This window comes from Danio aesculapii, chromosome 8 (assembly GCF_903798145.1).
Source record: "Danio aesculapii chromosome 8, fDanAes4.1, whole genome shotgun sequence".
In the NCBI taxonomy this organism is placed as follows: Eukaryota; Metazoa; Chordata; class Actinopteri; order Cypriniformes; family Danionidae; genus Danio; species Danio aesculapii.
In genome coordinates this window covers 39,903,657-39,931,606 of record NC_079442.1, presented here as the reverse complement: position 1 = coordinate 39,931,606, position 27,950 = coordinate 39,903,657, and the positions used below count along the sequence as shown (strand labels likewise).

Below are 27,950 nucleotides of genomic sequence, written 5' to 3'. Positions count from 1 at the left end.
TACATCAGCTAGTGTTGATCTTACTAAAACAGTCTGGAAATGTGGTGCTTTTGCGGTTTGCTCTTTCCGGAAATCATTTGTTCCCTCCCACCAGCAGCTCACAACAGCGAAGCCTGAGCCGTATTTCTGACGCTTTTAACATCAATATGAACAAACCATCAATGTTTCGTCTTAAATAAATTCAGGTAACACCTCTTAGTTGTCTTTATCTTTGTTGTTAATCTTAATAATCTGACAAATATCTGGTAGCTTGACCATCTCAGAGCATATGTTGATGGAAATTATGTGGCCGACAGGAAAATTTAGCATTTTGTGAGTGTGACGTTGTGTATTTCATGTATATTTGTTTGTGTTACTGTTGTTGTGGCCTATTAATGGATCATTATTCATGACCGTGTTTCCGTAATACAATGTTTCAGTACAATATCTAACAGCCGATAGAATCAGAAACCAAGCTAACTTATAAACCCTTGAGATATATATATATATATATATATATATATATATATATATATATATATATATATATATATATATATATATATATATATATATATATATATATATATATATACTTTGCTTTTGATGGCTTATTGTTTTGAATCTTTTGGAAAACACCCATAAATGTGTTTGTTAGGGAAAGTACAACTCATGACATGAGAACGGTGAGCTCATTTCTATGAAGGGTTTGACCACCATGGTTCAAAGAACTGCTGTTAATGTAAATGAATTTCTTAGAATGTTTATTACTTACAGTAGCTCTCAAGTTCTGATTGACCTACTGTATTTGTAATTATATACTGTAATAATAATAATAATAATAATAATAATAATAATAATAACTAAATTGGCCTTTTAGTGTACTCGTTTGATTTGATAAATGTGGCTTGTGAGATAGCCAGCAGTAACATTCTTCATTTAGGATGTGAGACGAAGTGGAAATGTCATTTAAACAGTGTTCAGTATGTTTTTGTAAATGCTGAAAGAGCTTTAAAAAGAATAATAGAACAGATAATAATGTAGTAATAATTATATATTAGTAGCCAAATAGAAGATTACAATTTATTTAATTGAATTTGAATCACTTTGGGATCAATATTGTTATTTAATCAGACATTCTCACTAGCCTTATTTTATTAATGACCTACTTTGATACTAACTCTAGTAGTAATAGTACATTTTGCTCACCAAGACTGTTTTATTATCAAAAATACTATCCAAACATAAAAAATCTGCATTAATTTTCAATTTAAAATAACCATTTTCTCTGTGAATGCATTTTAATATGTAATTTATTCTTGTGATTCTTAACTGAATTTTTATTATCATTACTCCAGTCTTCAGCGTCACATGAATCTTCAGAAATGTTCTAACATATCGGCGCCAATAGCTTAGTAGTTAAGTGCTGACACATGGCACTAAGGTGCTCATGGCGACCCGAGTTCAATTCTCAGCTTGAGGTGCTTTGCCGATCCTTTCATGCCAAATCTTTCCTGTCTGTAATCTCCTCTATCCAAATAAAGGTGAAAAGCCCCTAAAAATTATGAATATATATACAGTTGAAGTCAGAATTATTATTATTTTTTCCCCCAATTTCTGTTTAACAGAGAGAAGATTTTTTCAACACGATTCTAAGCATAATAGTTTTAATAACTCATTTCTAATAACTGATTTATTTGATCTTTGCCATGATGACAGTAAAATAATGTTTTACAAGCTATTTTTCAAGACACTTCTATACAGCTTAAAGTGACATTTAAAGGCCTAACTATGTTAATTAGGTTAACTAGGCAGGTTAGGGTAATTAGGCAAGTTTAATATATATATATTAAAGGGGCTAATAATTTTGACCTTAAAATTAGTTTAAAAAAATTAAAAACTGCTTTTATTCTAGCCGAAATAAAACAAATAAGAATTTTCCCAGATGAAAAAATATTATCAGACATACTGTGAAAATGTCCTTCCTTAGTTAAACATCGTTTGGGAAATATCAAAAAAAGAAAAAAAATCAAAAGGGGGCTAATAATTCTGACTTCAACTGTATATATATATATATATATATATATATATATATATATATATATATATATATATATATATATATATATATATATATATATATATATATATAAATAAATTAATGTTGACATGCAATTGCAAAGTTTCTTCAAAATTAAATGTCTGTTAAAGGAGCAGTATCAACAGATATGAAGCAGACAGTCTACTAATACTCAAGTGGACCAAATAAAGTGTTACCTTTTTAACTATTATCTACACTCTTTTTATTCTTTGGGACATTCTACCAGAAACGTTCATTTTCACTTATAAAAAATGTGACCTGACTTGACCGGGCCTGACTTGTCGTCCACAAAAAAAATTATACAAAAACAAACACAATTATACAATTCTATGACTGAACACATCCTTGATCAGTCAGCTTCTCCATCAAATGATGTCACTTCATAGCCTTAAATGTGTATTGCAAGCATTTTATGCTAAATTTAATGCAAATGTGACAGGACTGACAGAAACATGGGGACAATCATAAATTTATTATTATTATTATATATTTTATTTATTTGTAATTTATTTATAATTTAACGAATTGATGTGAATGATAACAACTTAAACTTGCTATTTCTGAAGTTTTTTTTCTAAATGTGTTTTTAGCATAACAAAACTATTAAAGCCGTAGGTTCAGTTAGGCTGAAGTGACAATGACAGGGTTTGTAAAAACAAGTGTTTTTAATAAAGAACAAAAAATCTGAGAACCAAATGAAGGACATACTCCCTTAACAACTCACAGAAATCAACCATTAGTCCATTTTAGACATTTTTGTGATGAAATATATTTATTCACTGTATTTGTGTTTTTATTTCATGGACAGATAATGTACATTTCTGGTAGAATGCCCCCTTATCAAAGACTGTCTCCTTAATATCTGTTGATACTGCTGCTAAACAGACATTTAACTGACTGTAAGAAACTTTGCAAGTACATGTCAACTTACCTCAAATCTTACCCCAACCTAACAGTCTACTTATAATCTAATGAGAATTAGTTGGCATGTAGATGCAATGTAACTTAAATTCAACAAACAGACCATCAAAATAAAGTGTGACCAAGTTCTGCTGTTATTTTGAATTTATTATTAACCAATTCATCCTAAAAAGTCAAATGTTTCCACAAAAATGTAAAGTTGAGAAAATAAGTTTGATGCTTGTATAAAAATAACAACCATTATTAATGATTGAGCACTAACGATAACTGATTGTAGCACAGCAGCAAATCTATATATTAGAATGTTATCTGAAGAATCATATGGCACTGGAAGAATGGAGTAATGAAGCTGCTAATTCAGCATTGAATCACTATAATAAATTACATTTAAAAAGATTCCCATAGACAACAGTTGATTTGAACTGAAATAATATTTCAAAAAAGATTTGTTTATTATTGTAATTATAATCAAATAAATTCACCCTTGGAGAGCAGAAAAGAAACAACAGAATCAATAGGAAACCTAATGTTTCCACTCTTTTGATTGGTTGCTGCACTATATTAGAGATAATTCACCCAAAACTGACAATTTACTCATTGTTTACTCTCTAAAAAGTGTTTCCAAACCTTTATGGGTTTCTTTATTCTGCTGAACACAAATTAAGAAAATTTGATGAAAGCTAAAAATCTGTAACCATTGACTTTCATAGTAGTAAAAACAAATGCAATGAAAGTCAATGGTTACAGGCTTCCAACTTTCTTCAAAATAACGTCCTTTGTGTTTAACAGGAGAAAAAACCCATAAAGGTTTGAAACAAGTAAAAGAATTTTTATTTTTGGGTGAACTATCCCTTTAAGAAAAATGAATGGCAAAATATTGCTTCTTTTCATTCAATCAGAGATTTTGAGAAAAGACCATGAGTGAAGAGGAAGAGGTGCCATTGATGAAGAGTGAACGGGCCTGCAGTCAGCAGTCCAGCTGTGAGTCTGCCCTGCATGTGCATCTGTACTACAGTCCCAGCTTAAACTCAGAGACCTCCTTCAGCATCCCCACTGGACATGTGACAGCTGAGAGTGTGTGTGTGCTCGCTGCTAAAGCCAGCGGTAAGACACTAACAGACTTAACATAAAGTCATCAATAATCAGATATGAGTGTAAAGGTCTTCTGCTTTTAATTATACTCTATAACAGGGATGGGCAAACTCGATCCTGGAGGGCCGGTGTCCCTGCATAGTTTTGCACCAACCCTAATCAAACACACCTGCTTGTAGCTTTCTAGTGATCTTGAAGACACTAATTAGGGTGTTCAGGTGTGTTTGATTAGTGTTGGAGCAAAACCCTGCAGGGACACCGGCCCTCGAGGATTGAGTTTGCCCATGCCTGCTCTATAACCTTCTCATCCATTTTCCCTGATGATATCTGATGAAGCTTTAAAAAACCCAGACATTAATGATAACATTTATGTGGCCAAGGACTAGTGTTGGGTGTAATTTGTTACAAAGTCACTAGTTGCTGTATTTAGATTACTTTTTCACTTTATTACTTTTAATTCATTAATTTTCTTTTCGGCTCAGTCCCTTTATTAATCTGGGAATGCCACAGCGGAATGAACCGCAAACTTATCCAGCATATGTTTTACGCAACAGATGCCCTTCCAGCTGCAACCCATTGCTATAATGACAATTCACCTAAAGCGCATGTCTTTGGACTGTGGGGGAAACCGGAGCACCCGGAGGAAACCCAGGCAAACACAGGGAGAACATGCAATCTCCACACAGAAATGCTAACTGACCCAGCCAAGGCTTGAACCAGAGAACTTCTTGCTGTGAGGTGACAGCGTTACACACTGCGCCACCACGCCACCCCTTTATTACTTTTCATTTTTAGGTATTTTAAATGACAGCTACTTACAAAGTAACAAAAAATAAATGTATTCTGCAGAATAGTTCAATTTTTTCAGCTAAATGAGGTTACTAGAGTAAAAAAAAAAAAAAAAGATTTTAAACTATGGTCGATATGATGTCGAATCTCAAAAGCCGTTCTTTTATTTCAATCACCATTTGAAAGCTAATATTTTTAGACATATAATTTGTATTCATTTATATTCATCAAGAATCTAATTAAAAATTGCAACACAGGCTCATTGTGGAAACCCAAAGCTACGTATGCAGTGTTTCCTCTAGGATTTTTTTCCAGCTGTGGCGGCAGACTCTGTTGGGCCTTTTACACAGATCTACCAACTACCTGTGGCGTTATTTCATTAGATAAAGGCATTGTATGCAGAAACATAGACCTATAAATAAAGTATAATTAAGGAAACTGTGCCATAACTGAAAGCTACGTTGTGTTTGCTGGCCTCATGCACCTTTTCAGTCAGTCAGTCAGTCAGTCAGTCAGCATGTCATCTTAAAGGGTTAAACAAATAACAAAGCACTGTTAATAGCACAGCACTACTACGATTACAAAAAAGTTTGCTCTGATATAATTCACTTACCTTTTATTACGTTTTGGTGCGATTATAACTCGCTGTTAAAAAAACGGCTGAATGTTTTGAATGAGAAGCTGTAATGTAGCCCAGGCGGGATGAATTTTGGTGTGGCGCCCCGCCATGGAAGAATGATTGTAGCGGAAACCATGCGTATGGCAGCATTTCGCCTTTTAAACGAATGCTACGGGGTGGTATGACACCGCAGCAGCTTCTCTTTCTTTTCGTGCAACCAGTCGACTGCTTACCTCTATACGGACGGCCTTTCCGTTGTTACCAGTTTGCCCAGTAGCTCGCTGCATACGTCGGCAGACTTGAGACCCAGAATGGAGTTGACCGCAACAGAATGGTTCAGCAAAGTCCAGCAAAGAAAGGTTCGAGAAAGAAGGTAAAACAAAAGTAAATAGGTAGGTGTAAATAACAGGGTGAGAACGTGGTAAAATCTAAAAAACGTAGTAAAAATCAGGCAAGGCCTTTTTTTCTGAATTGCTTTTAAAAACACTGTCGGTTTGGTTTAGGGAAGGGGGTGACTGGGTCAATCGGTGCTGCAGCTTCTACACGATCGACGTCCAGCTTCTCCAGCCTCCGGCGCCTAGACTGCAGCTCCACACAACAAGTTTGACCAGAAGAATAAAGGCCGTGCCCAACAGAGCCTAGTTTCTCTCAAGGTTTTTTTTCCCTTCACTTCATCAATTGGAGAAGTTTTTTTTTCCTCATCACTGTCGCCAAGGCTTGCTTGGATTGGGACTTTTGGAGCTGCGCTTCGTTGCATTCACTCTACAGTGTTTGACCTTTCAGCAGTGAAATTTAAACCACACTGAACTGAACTAAACTGAACTTGGAAATCTAGACTTTACTAGAACTATGTTCAGCTGCTTTGACACAAACTACATTGTGAAAAGTGCTATATAAATAAACATGAATTGAATTGCTTTTGAAAACACTATACGTTGGGTTTAGGGAAAGGGGTGGGTGGGTGATCAGTCTGTCAGTCGGTCAGTCAGTTAGTTAGCCGATAGCGGCCTCTGGTAGATTTAAGTGAGATCAGCACACGCGAATGGCACTTGTGCAAGAAATCTGAGACTTTAAAAAACATTTACAGTGGCCTCTTGTGGATTTGTGAAAACAAAACCTGCAAAAAATTTAGCTCCTGGAAGGGTATTTCGTGTCTTCCAGAAATGTATATAGGGGTACGTATCAATAATGAGCCTGGGTTGCAACATTGAATGGAATCGAATTGAATCAAAAGCTTGTGAATCGAAATCATATTAATCAAACACCCAGCCATAGAGGTTACATTTATCAAGACAGTTGCACATGCTTAAAAAAATGAATGAAAATGTATGCCAATACATGGTATGTATGAAATATTGCTTTGAAATGTTTTGTTTTGATGCATATAATGTTAATTATTCTTTAAGTGTTATATATTTTTAATAAAGCTAAAAAAGCCATGTTTGGTTGAAATGTAAATGGTTAAAAGAGTTTATTTTTAATTGTCTATATGTTTAGATTTATAGGGATTTTTGAGTGAAATAATTACATTACTTATTGAGTGATTGAGTTACCTTTCATACATAGTAATACAAATTAATGATGTCAATAGTAATTAATAACTTTTTAAAAGTAATTTACTCAACACTGCTGAGAACTAGCTTGTAGATGATTAACTATGACCAATGCATAGAAGTTACACTTTTCAGCCATAATCTGCTCGTATATTTTGTGTTTCTAAAGTTAAAATGTCATTATTGTGCACCAACTGTGTTAAGATTAATTGAATGTTTGTGTTTTCAGGAATTCTTCCTGTGTACCACAACCTGTTTGCTTTGGCATCAGAGGATCTTTCATACTGGTATCCACCAACTCATGTGTTTAAGAGTGAGGAGCCCGTCAAAGTTTACTATAGAGTGAGGTAAAATAAATAAATAAATAAATAAATAATTACAAACAGATTACCAGTACTGATTATTTTGGGTGTTTCCTCATTGTAATCATTATAATTATATCTTAAACTTGATCATAATTAAAAATTTCATAAAACTACATGATAAAACTACTATTATGTTTTTGTAATTATACTGAAAGAGATAAATAATCATAAACTTTATGTTTTAAAGGCAATATGCAATGGAAATAAGTTTTAAGTGTTTATTAACTGTTTAGTTTACAAAACTGTAAAAAAAAAAAAATATATATATATATATATATATATATATATATATATATATATATATATATATATATATATATATATATATATATATATATATATATTTGGAAATTGCTTGCTGTGCTGTTATTGTTAACAAACTATTAATATCATTTTATAACTGATAATAATTAATAGTACAAATTCACATTGAGTTTTAGTGGGCAAAACAAGTTAGAAAGAAAAATGTGTGTTTGAATTATCCAATGAAAACAGATTATTGTAAAGCTTTTGTGTGTATCTTTTGTGTGTATCTTTAAGGTTTTTCTTCTCAAGCTGGTTTGGACAAGGGTCGAGAGCATCTTACCGTGTCAGCCTCAGCAGGGGTCGAATCTTTGCTGTGCTGGACTATGCTGTCATTGACTATGTTTTTGCTCAGGTATTAACTATTATATATAACTATGACTATTAGATTTGAATAATTATAAAAAGGTAGCATGAACTGCTGATTTAAGATCTTTTACCTGACAAAGAAGTTTTCCTGTTTCAGTCCCGCAGTGACTTTGTGTCTGGATGTGGTGGGATTTCTCCTGCTTTGAGTTTGCAGCAGGAATGTTTAGGTTTGGCAGTGCTGGATCTGTGGCGTTTGGCCAAAGAGAGAAACCAGAGCCTTGCAGAGATCAGCAATACAACAAGGTATGTTACAACAACAAAAATATATAAAACATCTCATGTACACTCACCGGCCACTTTATTAGGTACACCTGTCCCAATGCTTGAAAAATTTCTAATCAGCCAATCACATGGCAGCAACTCAATGCATTTAGGCATGTAGACATGGTCAAGACGATCTGCAGCAGTTCAAACGGAGCATCAGAATGGGATGAAAGGTGATTTAAGTGACTTTGAACATGGCATGGTTGTTGGTGCCAGACGGGCTGGTCTGAGTATTTCAGAAACTGCTGATCTACTGGGATTTTTACGCACAACCATCTCTAGGGTTTGCAGAGAATGGTCAGAAAAAGAGAAAATATCCAGTGAGTTCTGTGGGTGCAAATGCGCCATGTCATAAAGCGCAAATCTTCTCAGACTGTTTTTTTGAACATGACAATGAGTTTACTGTACTCAAATGGCCTCCACAGTCACCAGACTCAATCCAATAGAGCACATTTGGGATGTGGTGGAACGGGAGATTCACATCATGGATGTGCAGCCGACAAATCTGCAGCAATTGCGTGATGCTATCATGTCAATATGGACCAAAATCTCTGAGGAACATTTTCAGTACCTTGTTGAAGCTATGCCACGAAGGATTAAGGCAGTTCTGATAAAAAAGGGGGGTTCCAACCCGATACTAGTAAGGTGTACCTAATAAAGTGGCCGGTGAGTGTATGTATGTTATTTTGACATATAGCCTACATATTAAAGTATTTTAAGCTATAATAAATTTAATTACATTTAAAATGATTAATTCATCTTGACAGGTGGGTAAAACCTAGTGATTGTATGCAAAGAATAGTAGAAAAGTATAAACATTTAAAATCACAACTATAGTATTTTTGGTTTCCACCACAGTCCAAAGACATGAGGTACAGGTGAATTGGGTATGCTAGATTGTCCGTAGTGTATGAGTGTGAATGAGTGTGTATGGATGTTTCCCAGAGATGGGTAGCAGCTGGAAGGGCATCCGCTGCGTAAAACATGTGCTGGATAAATTGGCGGTTCATTCTGCTATGGCGACCCTGAATTAATAAAGGGACTAAGCCGAAAAGAAAATGAATTAATGAATGAATGAATGAATAATAATAATAGGCCTAATATAATTCATTACCACTTTTTACCTATAGTATTTTGAGCCATTTTCGTCTTTGATTCAGTGATTCCATGTACGTTCAACCTACAACTGAAATTTTAAAGTTGCAATTTATTAACCACTGCATAAACACAATTCCAGCTACAAGTCCTGCCTCCCAGAGACTCACCGACAGGACATCCAGCGCATGAACCGCCTGGCGCGGTATCAGATCCGCAAAACACTGAAGCGCTTTCTGAAGAAGCTGGGCAAGTGCCCGGCAGGAGAGCGAAGCCTGAAGCTCAAGTACCTCATGAAGCTGAGTGAACTGGAGCCGGATTATGGTTCAGAGAGCTTCACCCTCCACCACTCCGGATGGTTGGAGCAGAGCGAGCAGCAGAGGGTTCAAGCCGTCAAAGTGTCCGGAGAGGGAGGCATTCAGATACAGAAAACAGACAGACAGGTAAAGGCTGAAGGGCCAACGCCGTGATAATATTTGGACAGCAGGCCTACAAATGTTAATAAAATAGATTAGATTTAAAATACTTACATTTTAGACACGTTATCGACAGTTGTTTTGTTGGTTTTTGATCCGCCAAAATAAAAAAAGTTAATAAAAACGTCGTGCAAAAAACTGCAACAACACACTACAGTAGCGCTATTCAAAGTATTGAGGGATTCATTTGAGTCATGATTCAGTAAAGGAATCTTTCGGTTCATTGAATGATTCAATGACTCTCACTCATAAATGCACTCACTTGTTTTAACCTACTGGGATTAACTGAAACTTGTATTATTGTATTATAACTGAAGCTTGTATTAATTAATTCACTGAATAGTGTTTAAAATTACAATCAACTTCTCTGTGATGAATCTACACCTGTGTCTATAAAACTACATTTACTACCATTCAATAGTTTTAGTAAGTATGATTTATAAATTCTTAACCAGGGGTGTTCAAATTCGGTCCTAGAGGGCCGGTGTACTGGAGAATTAAGCTCCAACGTGCTTCAACACAACTGCCAGGACGTTTCTAGTATATCTTGAGCTTGATTAGCTGGTTCAGGTCTGTTGGAGCTAAACTCTCCAGGACACTGGTCCTCCATGACCGAGTTTGGACACCCCTGTTGTGAACAAATACCTGTATTCATCGTCAAATTGAATAAGATTCACAGTATATTTAGTTTTATTGTTGCAAAAGATTTGTTTTTTAAATAAATGCATCAAATTATCATGAAGAAAATGCGTCTTCCTCAAATTATTAATATACTATTGTTTTCAACATTGATTATATATGCTGCCTGACTACCACATTAACAAAGCATACCACATTAAAATAGCATGTTTTCTGAAATATCATGTGAAGCTAAACAATTAAGAGAACTCGTTCAAAAATACACTAGCATCTCTTTGTTCCTAAAACTTTATACAATTTTATGAAGCATTATAGCGTTCAGCACTCTTTTCTCTCTATTCACAGGAATGGCAGACGTTCTGTGACTTCCCCCAGATCATAGACATTAGCATTAAGCGTCTCTGTCAAGAACAGATGCCTCTAGAAGGAAGGGTGGTCACTCTCACACGCCAGGATGACCAGTGCATGGAAGTGACATTTATATTCATACATTCAAGAATGAACACATAAACTAAACTCATTGTTGCAACGTATGCTTTGGTTCTAATACTAACAACAAAGAGTACTTTCTATGCTAATGAGTTTATATCTAAACCTTTTTTAATTTTATTTCATGAGGTTTGAAAGTATATTAAATTGAAGCATGTTGTTTTTTACTCTTAATTCTACATTGCATAGCAATTTGTTTTACTTTGCCCCTCTTTTGACTCTTTCCATTAACAGGAGGCTGAGTTTCAAACCCTGACGGATGCCCTTTCCTTTGTATCTCTGGTTGATGGATATTTTAGACTGACCACAGATTCAACTCACTATTTCTGCGCAGAGGTGGCCCCACCAAGCCTGTTGGAGGACATACAGAATAACTGCCATGGCCCGATCACGTATTATACAATTTCATATTTAACCATATGGTAAAATTAGGAAATGATTAAGGACATGTTCCAGTTCATCCCTGGTTCAGTAGGAAGTAATAGTAGGCAATAATCAGGAAGTTGGCCATTTTAAGGCTGTGTCATCCACAAAATTCTCAAGGCACTCCCTACAGTGTATATGTTCCCTATTATGCTCTCATATGCAAATACAATGTATGTACACAACCTGACAAAAGTCTTGTTGTAGATCCCAAGATTGATGTTGTAGGAGCAACTAATAATAACTTGACTTCTAGTTGATCATTTGGAAAAGTGGCAGAAGGTAGATTTTTCCGATGAATCATCTGTTGAATTGCATCCCGGTCATTACAATTAATGCAGAAGACCTATTGGAACCTGCATGGACCAAAGATTCTCATAGATGTCAGTCAAGTTTGTTGAAGGAAAAATCATGGTTTGGGATTACAGTCAGTATGGGGGCATGCGAGAGATCTGCAGAGTGGATGGCAACATCAACAGCCTGAGGTATTAAGACATTTGTGTTGCCCATTACATTACAAACCACAGGAGAGGGCAAATTCTTCAGCAGGATAGTGCTCCTTCTCATATGTTAGCCTCCATATATCTTACTGTCCTAATTAAATAATCAGAAATCAAGGCATGATCATATTTTATTTTGGTAAAATAAGCGTAATCTAGAGGCCTTTGACTTTTATATAAGCCACTTCTGATACCAAATGATCAACTAGAAGTCAAGTTATTATTTGTTGTTCCTAAAACTTGGATATGCAACAAGACTTTTGTCAGGTAGTGTACATATATTACATTTCCATTCATGGAAGCCATTAGAAATTAGAAAAAAAAAAATCAACATATAGGCTAATATATGTCATATATTGCAATTCTGTATGAGCTGTATGATGTTTTTGAATAAATTAAATATGATTTACATGTGACCCTGCACCACAAAACCAGTTTTAGGTACACTCTCAGAAATAAAGTTACGCGTGCTGTCCCTGGGTTGGTACCTTTTCAAAAGGTACACATTTGTACTTAAAGGGTCCATATTGGTCATTCAAAAGTATAAATTAGTACCAAAAAATTTTAAGAGGATCACTTTTGTCTTTTAATGTACTAATAATTACCCTTTAGGTATTAATATGGACCTTAAGGTACAAATTTGTACATTTTGAAAAGGTACCACCCCAGTGACAGCACATGTACCTTTATTTCTGAGAGTGTATACTTTTGGTAATTATATGGGTCAAAATGAAAGATTTTTCTTTAATGGAACAGACCATTTGAATACTACTGTATGTAAAAATCATGTTCCATGTAGATTATTTACTAATTTGAACAACTATAAGGGTGATTTTTACAATATTTCGATTTTTTTAATACTCAGATTGCAGATTTCTAAATAGTTGTATCTCAGCCAAGTATCGTTCTAACAAACTGTATGTTAATAGAAAATGTATTTATTATTATTATTCAATTCAGTTTATTTCTATAGCGCTTTTACAATGTAGATTGTGTTAAAGCAGCTTCACATAGAAGTTCTAGTAAATTGAAACTGTGTCAGTCCAGTTTTCAGAGTTGAAGTTCAATTCAGTGTGGTTTAAATTTCACTGCTGAAAGTCCAAACACTGAAGAGCAAATCCATCAATGTGCAGCTCCACAAGTTCCAAGGTTTTAACAAGTTCTGCGGTGCAGAGTCACATATGTAATCATAATCATCACTAGACATTTACTGAAAATATTGCAACAATCAAAGTGTTAATAATTACACAACTGACCATCCCTACAGTTTCCTGAATTTGTTTATACAATGTACTAATTTATGACTTATAGGGTACTAGGAGCTCCTTGAGACTCCTTGAAATCATCAAAATGTTCTTTATGCTTAGCAATAATTGGTTCTTTTAACCAAAGGCTTCTTTGGGGAATCAAAAATGATCTGCTTTGCCTTAACTATCAATACACTATTTTGTTGTGTTTCCAAAAGGTCAGATATTGCGGTGCACAAGCTTAAGAAAGCTGGAGGCAAGAATGGGATGTTTCTTTTACGCCACAGTCCTAAGGAATTTGACAAGTACTTCCTGACAGTTTGTATACAGGTATCAGTCTTGCTGGATTTGTACAGAACCAGCCTTTCGGTTTCCACTAACAGGGCATTAAAAATTAGCAGGTGAAAGCAGTAAGCATGAAATCCCTTTCAATCTGATTCATGTACAACTCCTTCCCATAAATCACTCCCTAGTATCATTATGATGTGAATTTTGAAACAGCTCCAGCAAAATCTTAATTTAGTTCCTCAGACTGATAATGAAAGCTCCGGAGTTGTATATCTTAACTTCTGGATGTTCCAACAGACTCCTTTGGGGATGGATTACAAGGACTGCCTGATAGAGAAAAATGAGAAGTTCAGTCTGGCTGGGATCCACAACTCATTCGTCTACCTGAAACAGCTCATCAACTTCTATCAGCTCAGTACGCTTCTCGTTTCAGACATCCCCGTCACCCTGGGCAAGTGTTGCCCACCCAGACCAAAAGGTAGAACATTTGCCTTTTATATCTTTACATTTGTGTTTTTATCTAAAGCAATTAACAATGAAATTACATTTAATGCATTCTCTGGGCATCGAACCCACAACCTAGAGTTGCTGTTTAGTGTCTCAGATTTTTAAATGCTGTTCCCTTACAGTATATATTTATAAATGTAGAACCTTTACCTACAGTATACAGTATACCCAGTGTAAGACCTGACAAAAGTCTTGTTGCCTATCCAAGTTTTAGGAACAACAAATAATAACTTGACTTCTGGTTGATTATTTGGTATCAAAAGGGGCTTATATGCAGGACAAACCCCTCTAGATTATGCTTATTTTACCTAAACAAAATATGATCATGTCTTGATTTTTAATTATTTAATTAGGACAGTAAGGTCTGACTTTGCTTAGACAAAAGTCTTGTCACTTAACAGAAATAAAGTACAGTAAAGAAAATAAAGTCATGGTGCAGTGGAAAAAGAATTTATACTGTGTATTAATGAGTGTATTAATGTATCCCATGAGCTTGGACGACTGCATCCATACATCTCTGCAATGACTCAAATAACTTATTAATAAAGTCATCTGGGATGGCAAAGAAAGTGTTCTTACAGGACTCCCAGAGTTAATCAAGATTCTTTGGATTCATCTTCAATGCTTCCTCCTTAATCTTACATCAGACATGCTCAATAATGTTCATGTCTGGTGACTGGGCTGGCCAATCCTGGAGCACCTTGACCTTCGTTGCTTTCAGGAAGGAGTGAGAAGTATGAGATGGAGCGCTATCCTGCTGAAGAAATTGCCCCCTCCTGTAGTTTGTAATGTAATGGGCATCACAAAAGTCCTGATACCTCAGGCTGTTGATGTTGCCATCCATCCTGCAGATCTCTCGCACGCCCCCATACTGAATGCAACCCCAAACCATGATTTTTCCTTCACCAAACTTGACTGATTTCTATGAGAATCTTGGGTCCATTTGGGTTCCAGTAAGTCTTGTGCAGTATTTGTGATGATTGGAATGCAGTTCAACAGATGACTCATCGGAAAAATCGAGCTTTTTCTACCTTTTAAAACTACTTTTTCAAATGATCAACTAGAAGTCAAGTTATTATTTGTTGCTCTTACAACTGGAATCAACGACAAGACTTTTGTCAGGGAGTGTACATTATAAGGGGTTGTATAAATACAGTTGAAGACAAAATTATTAGCCTCCCGTCATATATTAAAATATATTAAGAGTGATGTTTAATGGAGCAAGGATTTCTTTCTTCTGGAAAAAGTCTTATATTTTTAAGATGTTAAGCCTTTAAATTGCACTTTAAGCTGAATACTGTAGTTTCTTGCAAACTAAAATTATCTATTAAAACTATCGTTTAAAAATGCATCAAAGAATATTTTCTCTGTTAAACAGCACTTGGGAAATATTTTTTAAATTATTCAAATTTCACAGGAGGAATTTTGACTTCACTTGTATATGTTTAATTAAATGTATTTGCTTAATTAATCTAAGCTTAACTAAGCTTTGTTGTCTTCATTGCAGAGCTCACAAACATGATCATCATCCGTAACAGCAGTATGACTGAGATACCCAGTTCCCCCACGTTACAGAGACACAAACCAAGCCACATGCAGTTCCACATGATTAAACACGAGGACCTCACCTGGGTACATTTATGTATTTTTAAATGATTAAAATATATTTTCATTAATGTTATTCATAGGCATCACCACTAGCTTGAGAGCATAGAACACTATTTATTTATTTATTCATTTATTTATTTGTTTGTTTATTAATTCATTTAATTTTGCAGCCATTTGCAGTACTAAAAGCTGAAAAGCACCTGCCTTTAAAGAGATAGTTCACTCAAAAATGGAAAATATCTCATCATTTATTCTGCCTCATGTGGTATTAAACCTTTCTAAGTTTCTTTCTTCTGTTGAACTCAAAAGAAAATTTTATTTAAAGAAAGAACTCTAATAGACTTTGAATAAGTGAAGGGTGAGTAAATGATGGCATAAGTTTCTGTTGTGGGTGAACTAACCCTTTAAGGAGCTTTTAAGGAGCTGCTTTTAACTCTTTATGGAGCTGTTTACTGTAACTCCTTCATTTACGTCTTTTAACAGAGTGAAAGTTTAGGTCAAGGTTCCTTCACGCACATCTTTAGAGGCAGTAAAACAGACCAGAGGGATGGAGTAACACACTCCACCGAGGTCCTTTTGAAAGTCCTGGATGCAAATCATAAAAACTGCTGGGAGGTGCGTTTTCAGAACCAGAACATATACTGGACACACTTCCTTTTAATAATACTTGCCTATGTTCTGTTTAGTTTTAAGTACCATAATGCTGGGTTGCTGTAGCTTATCGTTGGACAAACGATGGGTAATTTTTTTAATTAAATTTCCCAAATCAATTGGGTTTGTCCATATTTTACCCATGCAACTAGAAAATGCTGGGTTCCACACAAATCCTTCATGTTGTCCCACCACAAATTGATTAATTTAATTTAATCGTTTCTACAAATTTAAGTGGACATAAAAACAATTAAGTTCTCCACAAATTTAAGAATTGGGTTGTTTTCATCTCATTTTAAATAAGTAGTTTTGAACAAACAGCAAAAGTCGTTTTTCTAGTGAATGTTGTGTTCTGTCAACCCAGCGTTTTGAGTGTAGTTTTATTAAACTACATATTTAAGAAATTGCCTCTAAATGTAAGTCAAAATGTTGAATATTGATGAGTGTAATTAACAGTTTGTATTCTTAAACTTATATATTATTTTATTCATGTGAATAAATGTTTAATCTTCTGTTTTCCAGTCTCTTTTCGAGGCAGCCAGTTTGATGAGTCAAATCTCCCACAGGCACCTTCTTTTGGTGTATGGCATAAGCGTGCACAAATCCAAAAGTAAGTAACTTTAAAAGTCACAGAAAAGCATCCTAAAGAGGAACTCCTTCATAAACGTCTAAACACACAAGGATAAACCCTAAAAAAGGGATTAAAAGTCTGTGTGACCTCAGCTCTTTGAATCTTCTTGAACTCAAAGTGGGTCTGAAGTGTCGTTGGTGAAGCTGGTTGCCTGTCAAAGTGCCTGTGAATACAATCATGTGACTAAAGTGTGTTCTTCATAACCCCCTGCAGACATCATGGTGCAGGAGTTTGTGAAGCACGGCGCACTGGACCTGTACCTGAAGAGGAGCACGTGTGTCTCAGTCAGCTGGAAACTAGACGTGGCCAAACAACTGGCCTGTGCTCTCAACTTCCTGGTGAGAAACACTAACGCATGAGGAATTGAGGCAAAATATTAAACATTATTGGGACCATAGTAGCCAGTATTAATGATGCTTTACTTACTCTTTTTGATGAATTCAGAGTAAAATTGGAGATATATATCCAGATAGGTATCTCCAGGAGATATATATATATTTATTTATGTTTTAGCTTACTACATATGTTGAATTTAAAGGCATAGGCAGAGCGTGTGTAAGGCTGGGGAAGGCTTAGCCTCCCCCTGGCCAGGGACCACGCAGCAAAGAAAAAAAATGCATTGAAAACATGTAACGGGTGTAAGGTGTAATATGAATGTAATTTATTGTTGATGATTAACACAATACTTTAGCTATTGTAAGTTTGTCAATCTAATTTAAAGTCCCTCTGCTCAAAAATGATACTGTCCAACCCCGCACGTTGCACTGATGAGCGCTGTTTATTACTGGAGTTAGTAGCTACTCTGAAAACCAAGTACTGGCCAGCGGACTATTCTGATTTGCTGGTCAAGGACATAAGTAATAAAACAACAAATGAGTATTACGAGAGAGGTATAATAAAATATTATTCTGGTTTAATTTGTTTTCAGCATTAAATGAAATTGGTAGTTTCATTGTAATGTAGTCTAGCCTATAGTGTAGTAATCTTGTTTAGGCAATCGTTTTACATTTTAAAGGTCAAATATTTATTGCTGAATTACAAGTTAAGTGAACAAGAGAATGAATTCGTATTCTCAGGGTCGGCGCATCCAGAGGCGACCTAGGCGGCCGCCTAGGGCAGCAGAATAGTGAGCATTTTATACAGTCATTGATATTGAGGGCTGCGTCCGCGATGATGAATTTTCAGCTTTATTACTTCTGTCTTTAGAGTCACACTATCCTTCAGAAATCACTCTATTATTATTATTATTATTATTATTATTATTATTATTATTATTATTATTATTATTATTATCATTTTATTATTATGATTATTGGTATCAGCAATAAAAGCAACAAGGAGTACTAATTTCATTTTAAACTGCATACAGTAATTAATAAATATTTAATAAATAAGTATTTGACCATTTTTTTCATTTTTAATAAATGCCGCCTTGATGAACAGAATAATTTTAATTCGATTTTTAAATAAAAGTAATAATAATAAAAAATAAATAAACTGACCCCAAACTTTTGAGCGGGAGTGTAGATCAGTGGGAGAGTTTAATAAAATAATTTAATGTACGTGCTGAATATAATAGATGTTTGTTGATAGGCGGTGCTTTTGTTAAAACCTCTTCTTGGTCGGTCGCAAATCTTTTTAAATGCATTAAAGGGCAGCGCATATATTAGCCTTACCCTGGAGTTTGTTTACCCTCCGCCTATGTTTAAAGGCATCATATTATACTTTTTATAAGATGTAATATAAGTCTCAGGTGTCCCCAAAACGTTTTACCTCAAAATACTTAATGGAACACATATTTCCCGTTGCTGTAGATTACCCTTGTTGAGTGGAACTAAAACAACCTGTTTTGGTTTGTCTCTTTAATTACAAATGAGTTGTTTCCAGTTGTTTCTCATGCCTTCTTTCCAGAAGAGGGTGGAGCCTTTACAGATTGTGCCTAGGTTACGCCAACTACACATTTGCATGCATTTAACTATAAAGTCAGGATAAAATGGAGGTTAAGATGGTCCCTTTTCGCATATCGTGATGCACAACCTATTGAAATGGTTCTGGAATGAGGAAAAAATGTAGGACAGTGCATAATTTCATAATCTGAGAACTGATCATAATTCGCATTTCATAATTTGGATCACTGGAAGATGTGTGTTGCCTTCACAAAAATGTATTTAGTATATTATTGATAAAAAACATCACATTGTAATAACTAATACATTTCACTGTGTGAATCAACAATTTGAAAGTCTTTACAGTTTTAATACCTTTGAATTTTAATGCATTCCTGCTGAATAATTCTAAAAAGGATGTAATCAAATAATCCAGCTGGAGAGGAACCAACTGTTAAAAATGCAGAATACCTAATTCAATTGATCATTCTGATTGACTTCCATATTGAATATCTGATGCCTCCCAGCCTTCATTTCAAGACTTCAGCAGTGGCTAAAAATAATTTATCTTTTGTCCACCATTCACAGGAGGAGAAAAATATTGCACATGGGAATATTTGTGCAAAGAATCTGCTGTTGGTCAGAGAGGGCGACTCACCCTTCATTAAACTGAGTGACCCTGGCATCAGCATGTCCTTGCTGGGCAAAGATGGTAATTATATAAAGCATCTATTTGAATATAAAACTCTTTTAATGTATATATATATATATATAAACATAACTTGCACTTTTAAATGCATAGTAGTTTATCGATTTAGCTCTCATTAGAGATTATCTTACACCATAACATGATTATACTGCGTTAAGAAACACATTTCTGTGAATGCAGTGGTGTTGGACCGAATCCCATGGGTGGCCCCAGAGGTTCTGGATACACTTGAGATTGAACTGGAGTGTGACAAGTGGAGCTTTGGGACAACACTGTGGGAGATTTTCAACGGTGGAGAATCTCCATTACAGGGCCTGGACCTCATGCAGGTACAAACACCACACAAAACACTTAATACACTTGAACATGAACATGTATTTTACACATAACAAAAGGTGCAGGTTAACAATGTTTTATACAGCACACTCAACAGTATACAAGTGCTTAACTTTTGTGATTTTGACAGTATTGCAGTAATAATGTGCATCTTTTGTGCTTTGGAACAATAATTATAGTAAAAAATGCTTTACAAAAAAACTTGAGTTCAATTGAACATGAATACAGAATACATCATGTATCAGAATCATCATTAGCTAAACATTTTATGCCTTCATTCTAGATAAAGATCACCACATCCTTTAAAGGGTTAGTTCACCATAAAATGAAAATTGTGTTATTAATTACTTACCCTCATATAATTAAATTTCCCTGAAACCTTCGTTCATCTTCTGAACACAAATTATGATGTTTTAGATGAAATCCTAGAGCTCCCTCATCCTCTATTCAACAGATTTATACATTTTTTGCTGCACAAAAATGTTCTTGGAGCTTCGTGTAATTACAGATGAACCATTTAAAGTCTCATTGAATGTTTTGACTATGCTTTTGGATTTTTTTCTGATCGTTGCTGTCTGTGGAGTTTGAGACAGCTCTTAGATTTAATATAAAACATCTTAATTTGTGTTCTGAAGGTGCTTGAGTAATTAAAACCATAATTAGCATTTTTGGTTGAACTAATCCTTTAAAAATGAAAGAGTTATGCATACTGAAATCACTTTCCCGAACTCTCGCATTCAATCTGCCCAGTTGGTGGAATGAACTCCCTAACTACATCAGAACGGCAGAGTCACTTGCTGTCTTCAAAAAACAACTAAAAACTCAACTATTTAGTCTCCACTTTCCTTCCTAATCTGTAACTGCCTCTCTGGCTATACCACTAACTGTACTCTCTCTCTCTCAAAAAAAAAAACATTACTATTGCTTTGCTTCTTAGACTTTACACACCTGAAACTTGTCTATAGCACTTATTCACTGCTGCTCTTATAGTTGTGTAAATTGCTTCCTTGTCCTCATTTGTAAGTCGCTTTGGATAAAAGCGTCTGGTAATTGACTAAATGTAAATGTAAATGTACTGTATATTCATATTTGCAATGTGCCTCCAACATGGTATTGTGTCTCCAGAAGCTGCAGTTTTATGAGAACTTCTCAAACCTTCCCACGCTGGAGTGGACTGAACTTGCTGAGCTGATCTCTCAGTGTATGCAGTACCAGCCTGAGCTCAGACCATCCTGCAGGAGCATCATCCGACAGCTCAACAGCCTCATCACTTCAGGTAACACATACTTATTATGTCTACCAGCTCAGTTTCTCCATTCCCATTCTGTAAGTTCTGGAATTCTGAGCGTTATGGTCGGTTAGCGCCCCCTTGTGGAAGATCATGAAAAGATCACTTCTTTCATAAACAGTTTAGCCTTTTACTACTGGTAAATCTAAGTGTTGATTTTTTATAACATAGCAAATATCAATTATACATTATTATTATTATTATTATTATTATTATTATTATTATTATTATTAATAATAATATAAGTTAGGTTAATTAATGTTTGTTATTAATGTTTGGCATGTAAGTAATATTTAATATTTCAATAAGATTCAATAATATATGCAATAAGATTATAGAATGAAGTAAATTTTTTAAAACTAATGTGAGTCTCATGGTCGTTGTCATATTTAAAATGTTTTCGTTCTGTAGACTATGAGATCCTTCATGCGACTGACACACTGCCCGAGAGCGATGGCTTCTGGAAGAAACTGAACATATTCAAAAAGCAACAGGAGGATGTTTTTGAGGAGAGATACCTGCGATTCATCTCTGTTCTGGGGAAAGTACGCCAAAATCAAAACAAAACACATCAGCTTTCGACCCCTAGAGGGCACTGTTGTACATTTAATAACACCGTAGCCTGTTGCAAGCAACAAAGCCCCCATGTTTATATTGTTTTTAACGGATTTGGTAGGCTACTACATGATTTAAAATATGATGTACTGTGGTAATTTAATTAGAACAATAAAAAATAAAGACTGACAAGGTTTAACTTTGTTTAAATGTGTGTTTAGGGTAACTTTGGCAGTGTTGAGCTTTGTCGTTACGATCCGTGGGGTGATAACACCGGTGAACTGGTCGCTGTTAAGGAACTTCAGTCTAACAAACAAGCCACCATGGCAGATTTCCAGAGAGAAATCCAGACCATCAGCTCCCTGCACTGTGACTACATTGTCAAATACAAGGGCATTTGCTACAGTACAGGTTGGACTATCTTCATTGATTTCAAATAGTTTCCAAGCCTTACCATCTGCCCATCTACCTTTATTTTTTTTTATCTCCTCGCAGGTCGGCTGAGCACAAAACTGGTGATGGAGTATCTTCCATACGGCAGTCTGATTGGATATATGGAGAAACACAGACAGAATGTGGGCAACCGTAAACTATTGCTATTTGCCTCGCAGATATGTAAGGTATAAGCAGGACATACCAATGGGTTCACATAACCTGTTTTTGAAAGGATAATTTGACACATTCAAGTCTTTTGTATTTGCATACATAACTTTACAGATAATTGTCATAATTGTCCATAATTGTCTTTTACAGGGAATGGAGTACTTGCAAAGCATGCGTTATGTCCACCGTGATCTAGCTGCACGCAATATCCTAGTCGCCAGCGACACTTTGGTGAAAATTGCAGATTTTGGGCTGACCAAGATCATACCGGTGGATAAAGAGTACTATCGTGTCACACAGCCAGGAGAAAGTCCTGTTTTCTGGTGATTCTTACATCAAATCTTTGGGAGTTTAAACAGACAACACTGTAACTGATTAGTATGCATTTCATCAAACTACTGAACAGGTGATAAAAGGCAGATATGAGTGTAACTTTCTGAAAATGGCCAAATAAAAGAAGACATGCAAATCTTAAAAATAATATGGACTACTACTCAATATGTTCTGATGGTGCACTCTAACATTTGAAATAATTATACGTGTGGAGAAAATTCACACCGCGCTCTGTGGTTCCTCCTCCTCCTCATCTTTGTAACACAAATTAAGGTTTCATTTTAGATGAAAACTGAGAGCTCTCTCATCCTCTATAGACAACAATGGTCACAAGACATTCAGAAAAGTTCAGAAAAGGATCCCAAAACGTTGTCAAAACAGTCAAAGTCACTTCAGTGGTTCAACTGTAATCATACAAAGCTCAATAAACAATTATGTGGACAAAAAAGCTGTAAAAACGCCTTTGCATATTTTGCAGCAAGTGGCATCATTCATTTGAATAATTAACTCTAAAAAATGTTTGCATCTTAATGTTAAACTCATGCAAATGCATATGCAATAAGGTCAGCTGCACAAAAATAACTGTCATTTGGAACTGCTTGTCTAGCAAATCCTGAAAGGAATTCCACTAACACAGGTTGTTGGTATATCTGGCCCTAAATGTGCATGCTCTAATTACACAAATACTGTATATGTCATACGTTTCTTAAACTAACAAAGTACATGTAAATATGTGCTCACATTATTAAACGTAGGCAGCATTTTTTCATGCTGTCATCGGTTTTCAATCATTAATACTGTCGAAACTAGTAAAATCTGCATGAGGAACGTTCCTGTTTGAATGGCTGACTAAATTTTCCTGAGCAATGGTAAATGTGACCACACCTTAAGACTTATAAAATGTCTTAATGTCATCACAGATTTAATGAATTAAAAAAGTATAATAATAATAAAGCAATTAACTAGGTTTAATAGCAAATGCACCAGGACTCTGTATACCCTAGGTACTGACCTTTGAGTTTTTGTTTAATGTTTTGTATTTCTCTTTAGGTATGCACCTGAATCCATTTCAGAACTGAAATTCTCCCACAAGTCAGATGTATGGAGTTTTGGCATTGTTTTACACGAGCTCTTTTCTTACTGTGACATCAGTCAAAACCCCAAAAAGGTAAGTGAATCAATTATATATCGGTGTCACTCTATACAGTAGGAGTCACATGAGAGGTGATGGATATATATTTGTGACCCTGGAACACAAAACCAGTCATAAGTGTCATGAGATTTATACGTCACATGAAAGCTGAATAACCAAGATTTTCCATTGATGTACAGTTTGTTAAGATAGAACAATACTTGAAAATCTGGAATCTGAGGGTTCAAAAAATCTAAATAAACCTTTAAAGTTGTGCAAATTAGGGTTTAGCAATGCATTTTACTTATTAAAATTGAGTTTTGATTTGCTCTAGAAAATGTCTAAGTAGTCATTATGATCTCTTCATAGCATTGTGATTTTTATTGGAGTTTCTTTTTGGGGCTATTACCAAAAATACACTCATGCAACTTCAGACTGATTTTGTGGTCCAGGGTCACAATCGTCACTGTGAACTGTAGCTGACCATTTTAGGCTTAATTTAAAAAAAATCGTTTCATGTGTTAACTTTATAAACCTTGTGTATTATAAATCCTTTCATGCAGTTGTGCATCCAGAAGATTGGAAGTTATGTCCATAGTCCATCCATGGCCATCCATCTTCTCAATCTTCTCAAGAGTAACTGGAGATTACCAGAACCAGCTCAGTGTCCACCAAAGGTGAAAATAGATTTGAATGTGTATATATACAGTGGACATAAAAATTTGAGAACCTATAAATATTGATTTCAATGCTTTTGTCCTATTTGAAGTTCTCATGATAAGAATAATACAACAACTACATGTACACTACCTGACAAAAGTCTTATCGTCAATCCCAGTTGTAAGATCAACAAATAATAACTCAACCATTTCTAGTTTGGAAAAGTGGCAGAAGGTAGATTTTTCCAATGAACCATCTGTTGAACTGCATCCCAATCATCACAAATACTGCATAAGACCTATTGGAATCCACATGGACCCAAGATTCTCATAGAAATCAGTCTAGTTTGGTGAAGGAAAAATCATGGTTTGGGGTTTCATTCAGAGTGGATGGCAACATCAACAGCCTGAGGTATCAAGACATTTGTGCTGCCTATTACATTACAAACCACAGGAGCGGGCAAATTCTTCAGCAGGATAGCTCTCCTTCTCATACTTCAGCCTCCACATCAAGTTCCAGAAAGCAAAGTTGCTCCAGGATTGGCCAGCCCAGTCACCAGACATGAACGTTATTGAGCATGTCTGCGGTAAGATGAAGGAGGAGGCATTGAAGATGAATCCAAAGAATCTTGATGAACTCTGGGAGTCCTGCAAGAATGCTTTCTTTGCTATTCCAGATTGTTAAGAGATTCCTGATGACTTGTTTGAGTCACTGCAGAGATGTATGGATGCAGTCCTCCAAGCTCATGGGAGTCATACACAATATTAATTCTTTTTCCACTGCACCATGACTTTATATTCTATACTGGACATTATTTCTGCTAAGTGACAAGACTTTTGTCTAAGCAAAGTCAGACCTTACTGTCCTAATTAAATAATTAAAAATTAGGGCATGATCATATTTTATTTTGGTAAATCAAGTATAATCTAGAGGTTTTTGCCTTTAATAAAGCCACTTCTGATACCAAATGGTCAACTAGAAGTCAAGTTATTATTTGTTGTTCCTAAAACTTGGATAGACAACAAGACTTTTGTCAGGAAGTATATATATATATATATATGTATATATATATATATATATATATATATATATATATATATATATATATATACATATATACATACACATACATACATATGTATACACATTTTTTTAAACCTAAAGGGATGAATGAAAAATAAATAATAATAAAAAAAATGTCATCATTTACTCACCCTTTACTTTGTTTCAAACTTCTATGAGTTTCTTTCTTCTGTTGAAGACAAAAGAAGATATTCGGAAGAAAGCTGGAAACTTGTAACCATTGACTTCCATAGTATTTGTTTTTCCTACGATGGAAGTCAATGGTTACAGATTTTCAGCTCTTTTCAAATATAATATTTTGTGTTCAACAGAAAAAAGAAACTCATAAAGATTTGGAATAACTTGAGTGAGACAGTAAATAGTTATCATTTTTGGGTGAACTATCCCTTTATATTAAATATTTGTACACTGATCAAGCTTACAAAATGCTTTCGGATGCCTTACAGTTATTTGATATATTCTGGCACCTAGTGGTAAATTGTAGTAATTCAAAATGGTTTAAATATTTTTAATTATGGCAAACATGAAAGGCAGTCAGTAAAAGGTGGAGGAGGAAATGTAAGGGTTTGGTGGTGCTTTCTACAACAGGAGTCTTTTATACAGATACTTGGTGGATTGAATGTAAATGTTTATCAGAAGTTCCTTCAGCAACATGTGGTTCTTTACCTGCATTCATTGCCCAGTCAGGTAACAATTTTAATTCAGAACAATGAGCCCTTTCACACAGTAAAACAGGTAATGCAGTTCTTTAAACCTGAAGGCATTGAAATAATGGAATGGCCAGCCCAGCGTCCTGTCTAAACCTGATTGAAAATCTCAAGTTGAAATACTTTAGAAGTGCTTTTCATTATAATTTCATATTAATAACTAATGTTCACAAAAACGTTTTTTTTTTTTGCAGGTGCACAGTATTATGACACAGTGCTGGGAGTTCAACAGCGAGAACAGGCCAAGCTTCTCTTCTTTAAAAGATCTGATTGAGAATAGCCTGTTAGATGAGAGAGAAGGATGTAAAGGGTAAACTCAGAGTTAACTTTTCATATATATATATATATATATATATATATATATATATATATATATATATTTGATTTTTAAACTACCAAAAGATATATCCTAACAATCCTAACAGTATTTTTCAGGGTTACTTCCATTTTAAATATGTAAAACTTGAAACGAGAAAACAATTATAGGAGTATAGTTACTAGTTGTAAATCAGCAGTTTAATTTCTTTGAATTGCACTTGGTGATGTAAGGCTTAGATGCACAGAAACCCATTCTATGAAGCTCTCTGCACACTGTACATGAGCTAAATGCATGTATTTTGAAGGTCTGTCTCTGATTTTACATGGCCTACCACTTCATAGTTGCTGTTGTTCCAACTGGCTTCAGCTTTATAGTTAACTGTGATAAATTTATATGTACTTCAATGGACTTAATGCACGCCTTGAGCTCTTGAGAGCAACGCGTTCTATCACAAATGTTTGAAGAAGCAATCTGCATTCCTACTATAGGTGCTTGATTTTATACATCTGTTGCCATGGAAGGGATTGTATATCATGTATATTATATTAAAACTATGTTAGCTGCATTCATGTTAATAAAGCACTCTGAATAGTTTGTGTGGACCATTATTTATTTATCCTCAGGTTGTGGCAAATATTTTTTTTGTTGAGCAAACCATTCTGTGCTACACCTATTAGCAAAACATTTAGGCTTAATAGGCCTATGTGACAAATGGTTTACAATACTAATCCTCTGATAAACTCACCAGCCACTTTATTAGGTACACCTGTCCAACTGATCGATAACTCAAATTTCTAATCAGCCAATCACATGGCAGCAACTCGATGCATTTAGGCATGTAGGCATGGTCAAACCGAGCAGCAGAATGGGGAAGAAAGGTGATTTAAGTGACTTTGAATGTGGCATGGTTGTTGGTGTCAGACGGGCTGGTCTGAGTATTTCAGAAACTGCTGATCTACTGACATTTGCATGCACAACCATCTCTAGGCTTTACAGAGAATGGTCACGAAAAGAGAAAATACCCAGTTCTGTGGGTGCAAATGCCTGGTTGATGCCAGTGGTCAGAGGAGAATGACCAGACTGGTTCGAGCTGATAGAAAGGCTGGTTACAACTGAGGTATGCAGAAGAGCATCTCTGAACGCACAACAACACATCCATCCTTGAGGCGGATGGTCAGCTGAAGACCACACAGCTAAAAACAGGAAACTGAGGCTACAATTCGCACAGGCTCATTAAAATTGGATGATAGAAGATTGGAAAAACGTTGCCTGGTCTGATGAGTCTCAATTTCTGCTGCGACATTCGGATGGTAGCATCAGAAATTTGGCATAAACAACATGAAAGCATGGATGCATCCTGCTTTGTATCAATGGTTCAGGCTAGTGGTGGTGGTGGTGTAATAGTGTGTGGGGGTTATTTTCTTGGCACA

At 35.3% G+C, this 27,950-nt stretch overlaps 1 protein-coding gene across 1 annotated transcript; it reads left to right on the top strand.

Moving 5' to 3' along the window:
• On the top strand, positions 1-26,527 carry jak3 (Janus kinase 3 (a protein tyrosine kinase, leukocyte)). Its single transcript, XM_056463961.1, has 24 exons — positions 1-185; positions 3,901-4,105; positions 7,284-7,401; positions 7,960-8,077; positions 8,189-8,334; positions 9,593-9,893; positions 10,911-11,036; positions 11,292-11,446; positions 13,443-13,554; positions 13,810-13,990; positions 15,527-15,651; positions 16,111-16,242; positions 16,801-16,888; positions 17,123-17,247; positions 19,384-19,507; positions 19,685-19,833; positions 20,966-21,116; positions 21,540-21,673; positions 21,905-22,094; positions 22,179-22,303; positions 22,437-22,609; positions 23,670-23,787; positions 24,315-24,428; positions 26,396-26,527. The coding sequence occupies exons 2-24, from the start codon at positions 3,919-3,921 to the stop codon at positions 26,513-26,515; spliced, it is 3,312 nt and encodes a 1,103-aa protein (XP_056319936.1). The 5' UTR covers positions 1-185; positions 3,901-3,918; the 3' UTR covers positions 26,516-26,527.
• The last annotated feature ends 1,423 nt before the right edge of the window (positions 26,528-27,950 follow it).

Excerpts from the sequence above, each read along its gene's own strand:
- jak3 (XM_056463961.1), top strand. The coding sequence starts at position 3,919 with ATGAGTGAAGAGGAAGAGGTGCCATTGATGAAGAGTGAACGGGCCTGC. Across the intron at positions 15,652-16,110 it reads AACACGAGGACCTCACCTGG|AGTGAAAGTTTAGGTCAAGG; the intron begins GTACATTTATGT and ends GTCTTTTAACAG. Across the intron at positions 22,610-23,669 it reads GGAGAAAGTCCTGTTTTCTG|GTATGCACCTGAATCCATTT; the intron begins GTGATTCTTACA and ends ATTTCTCTTTAG.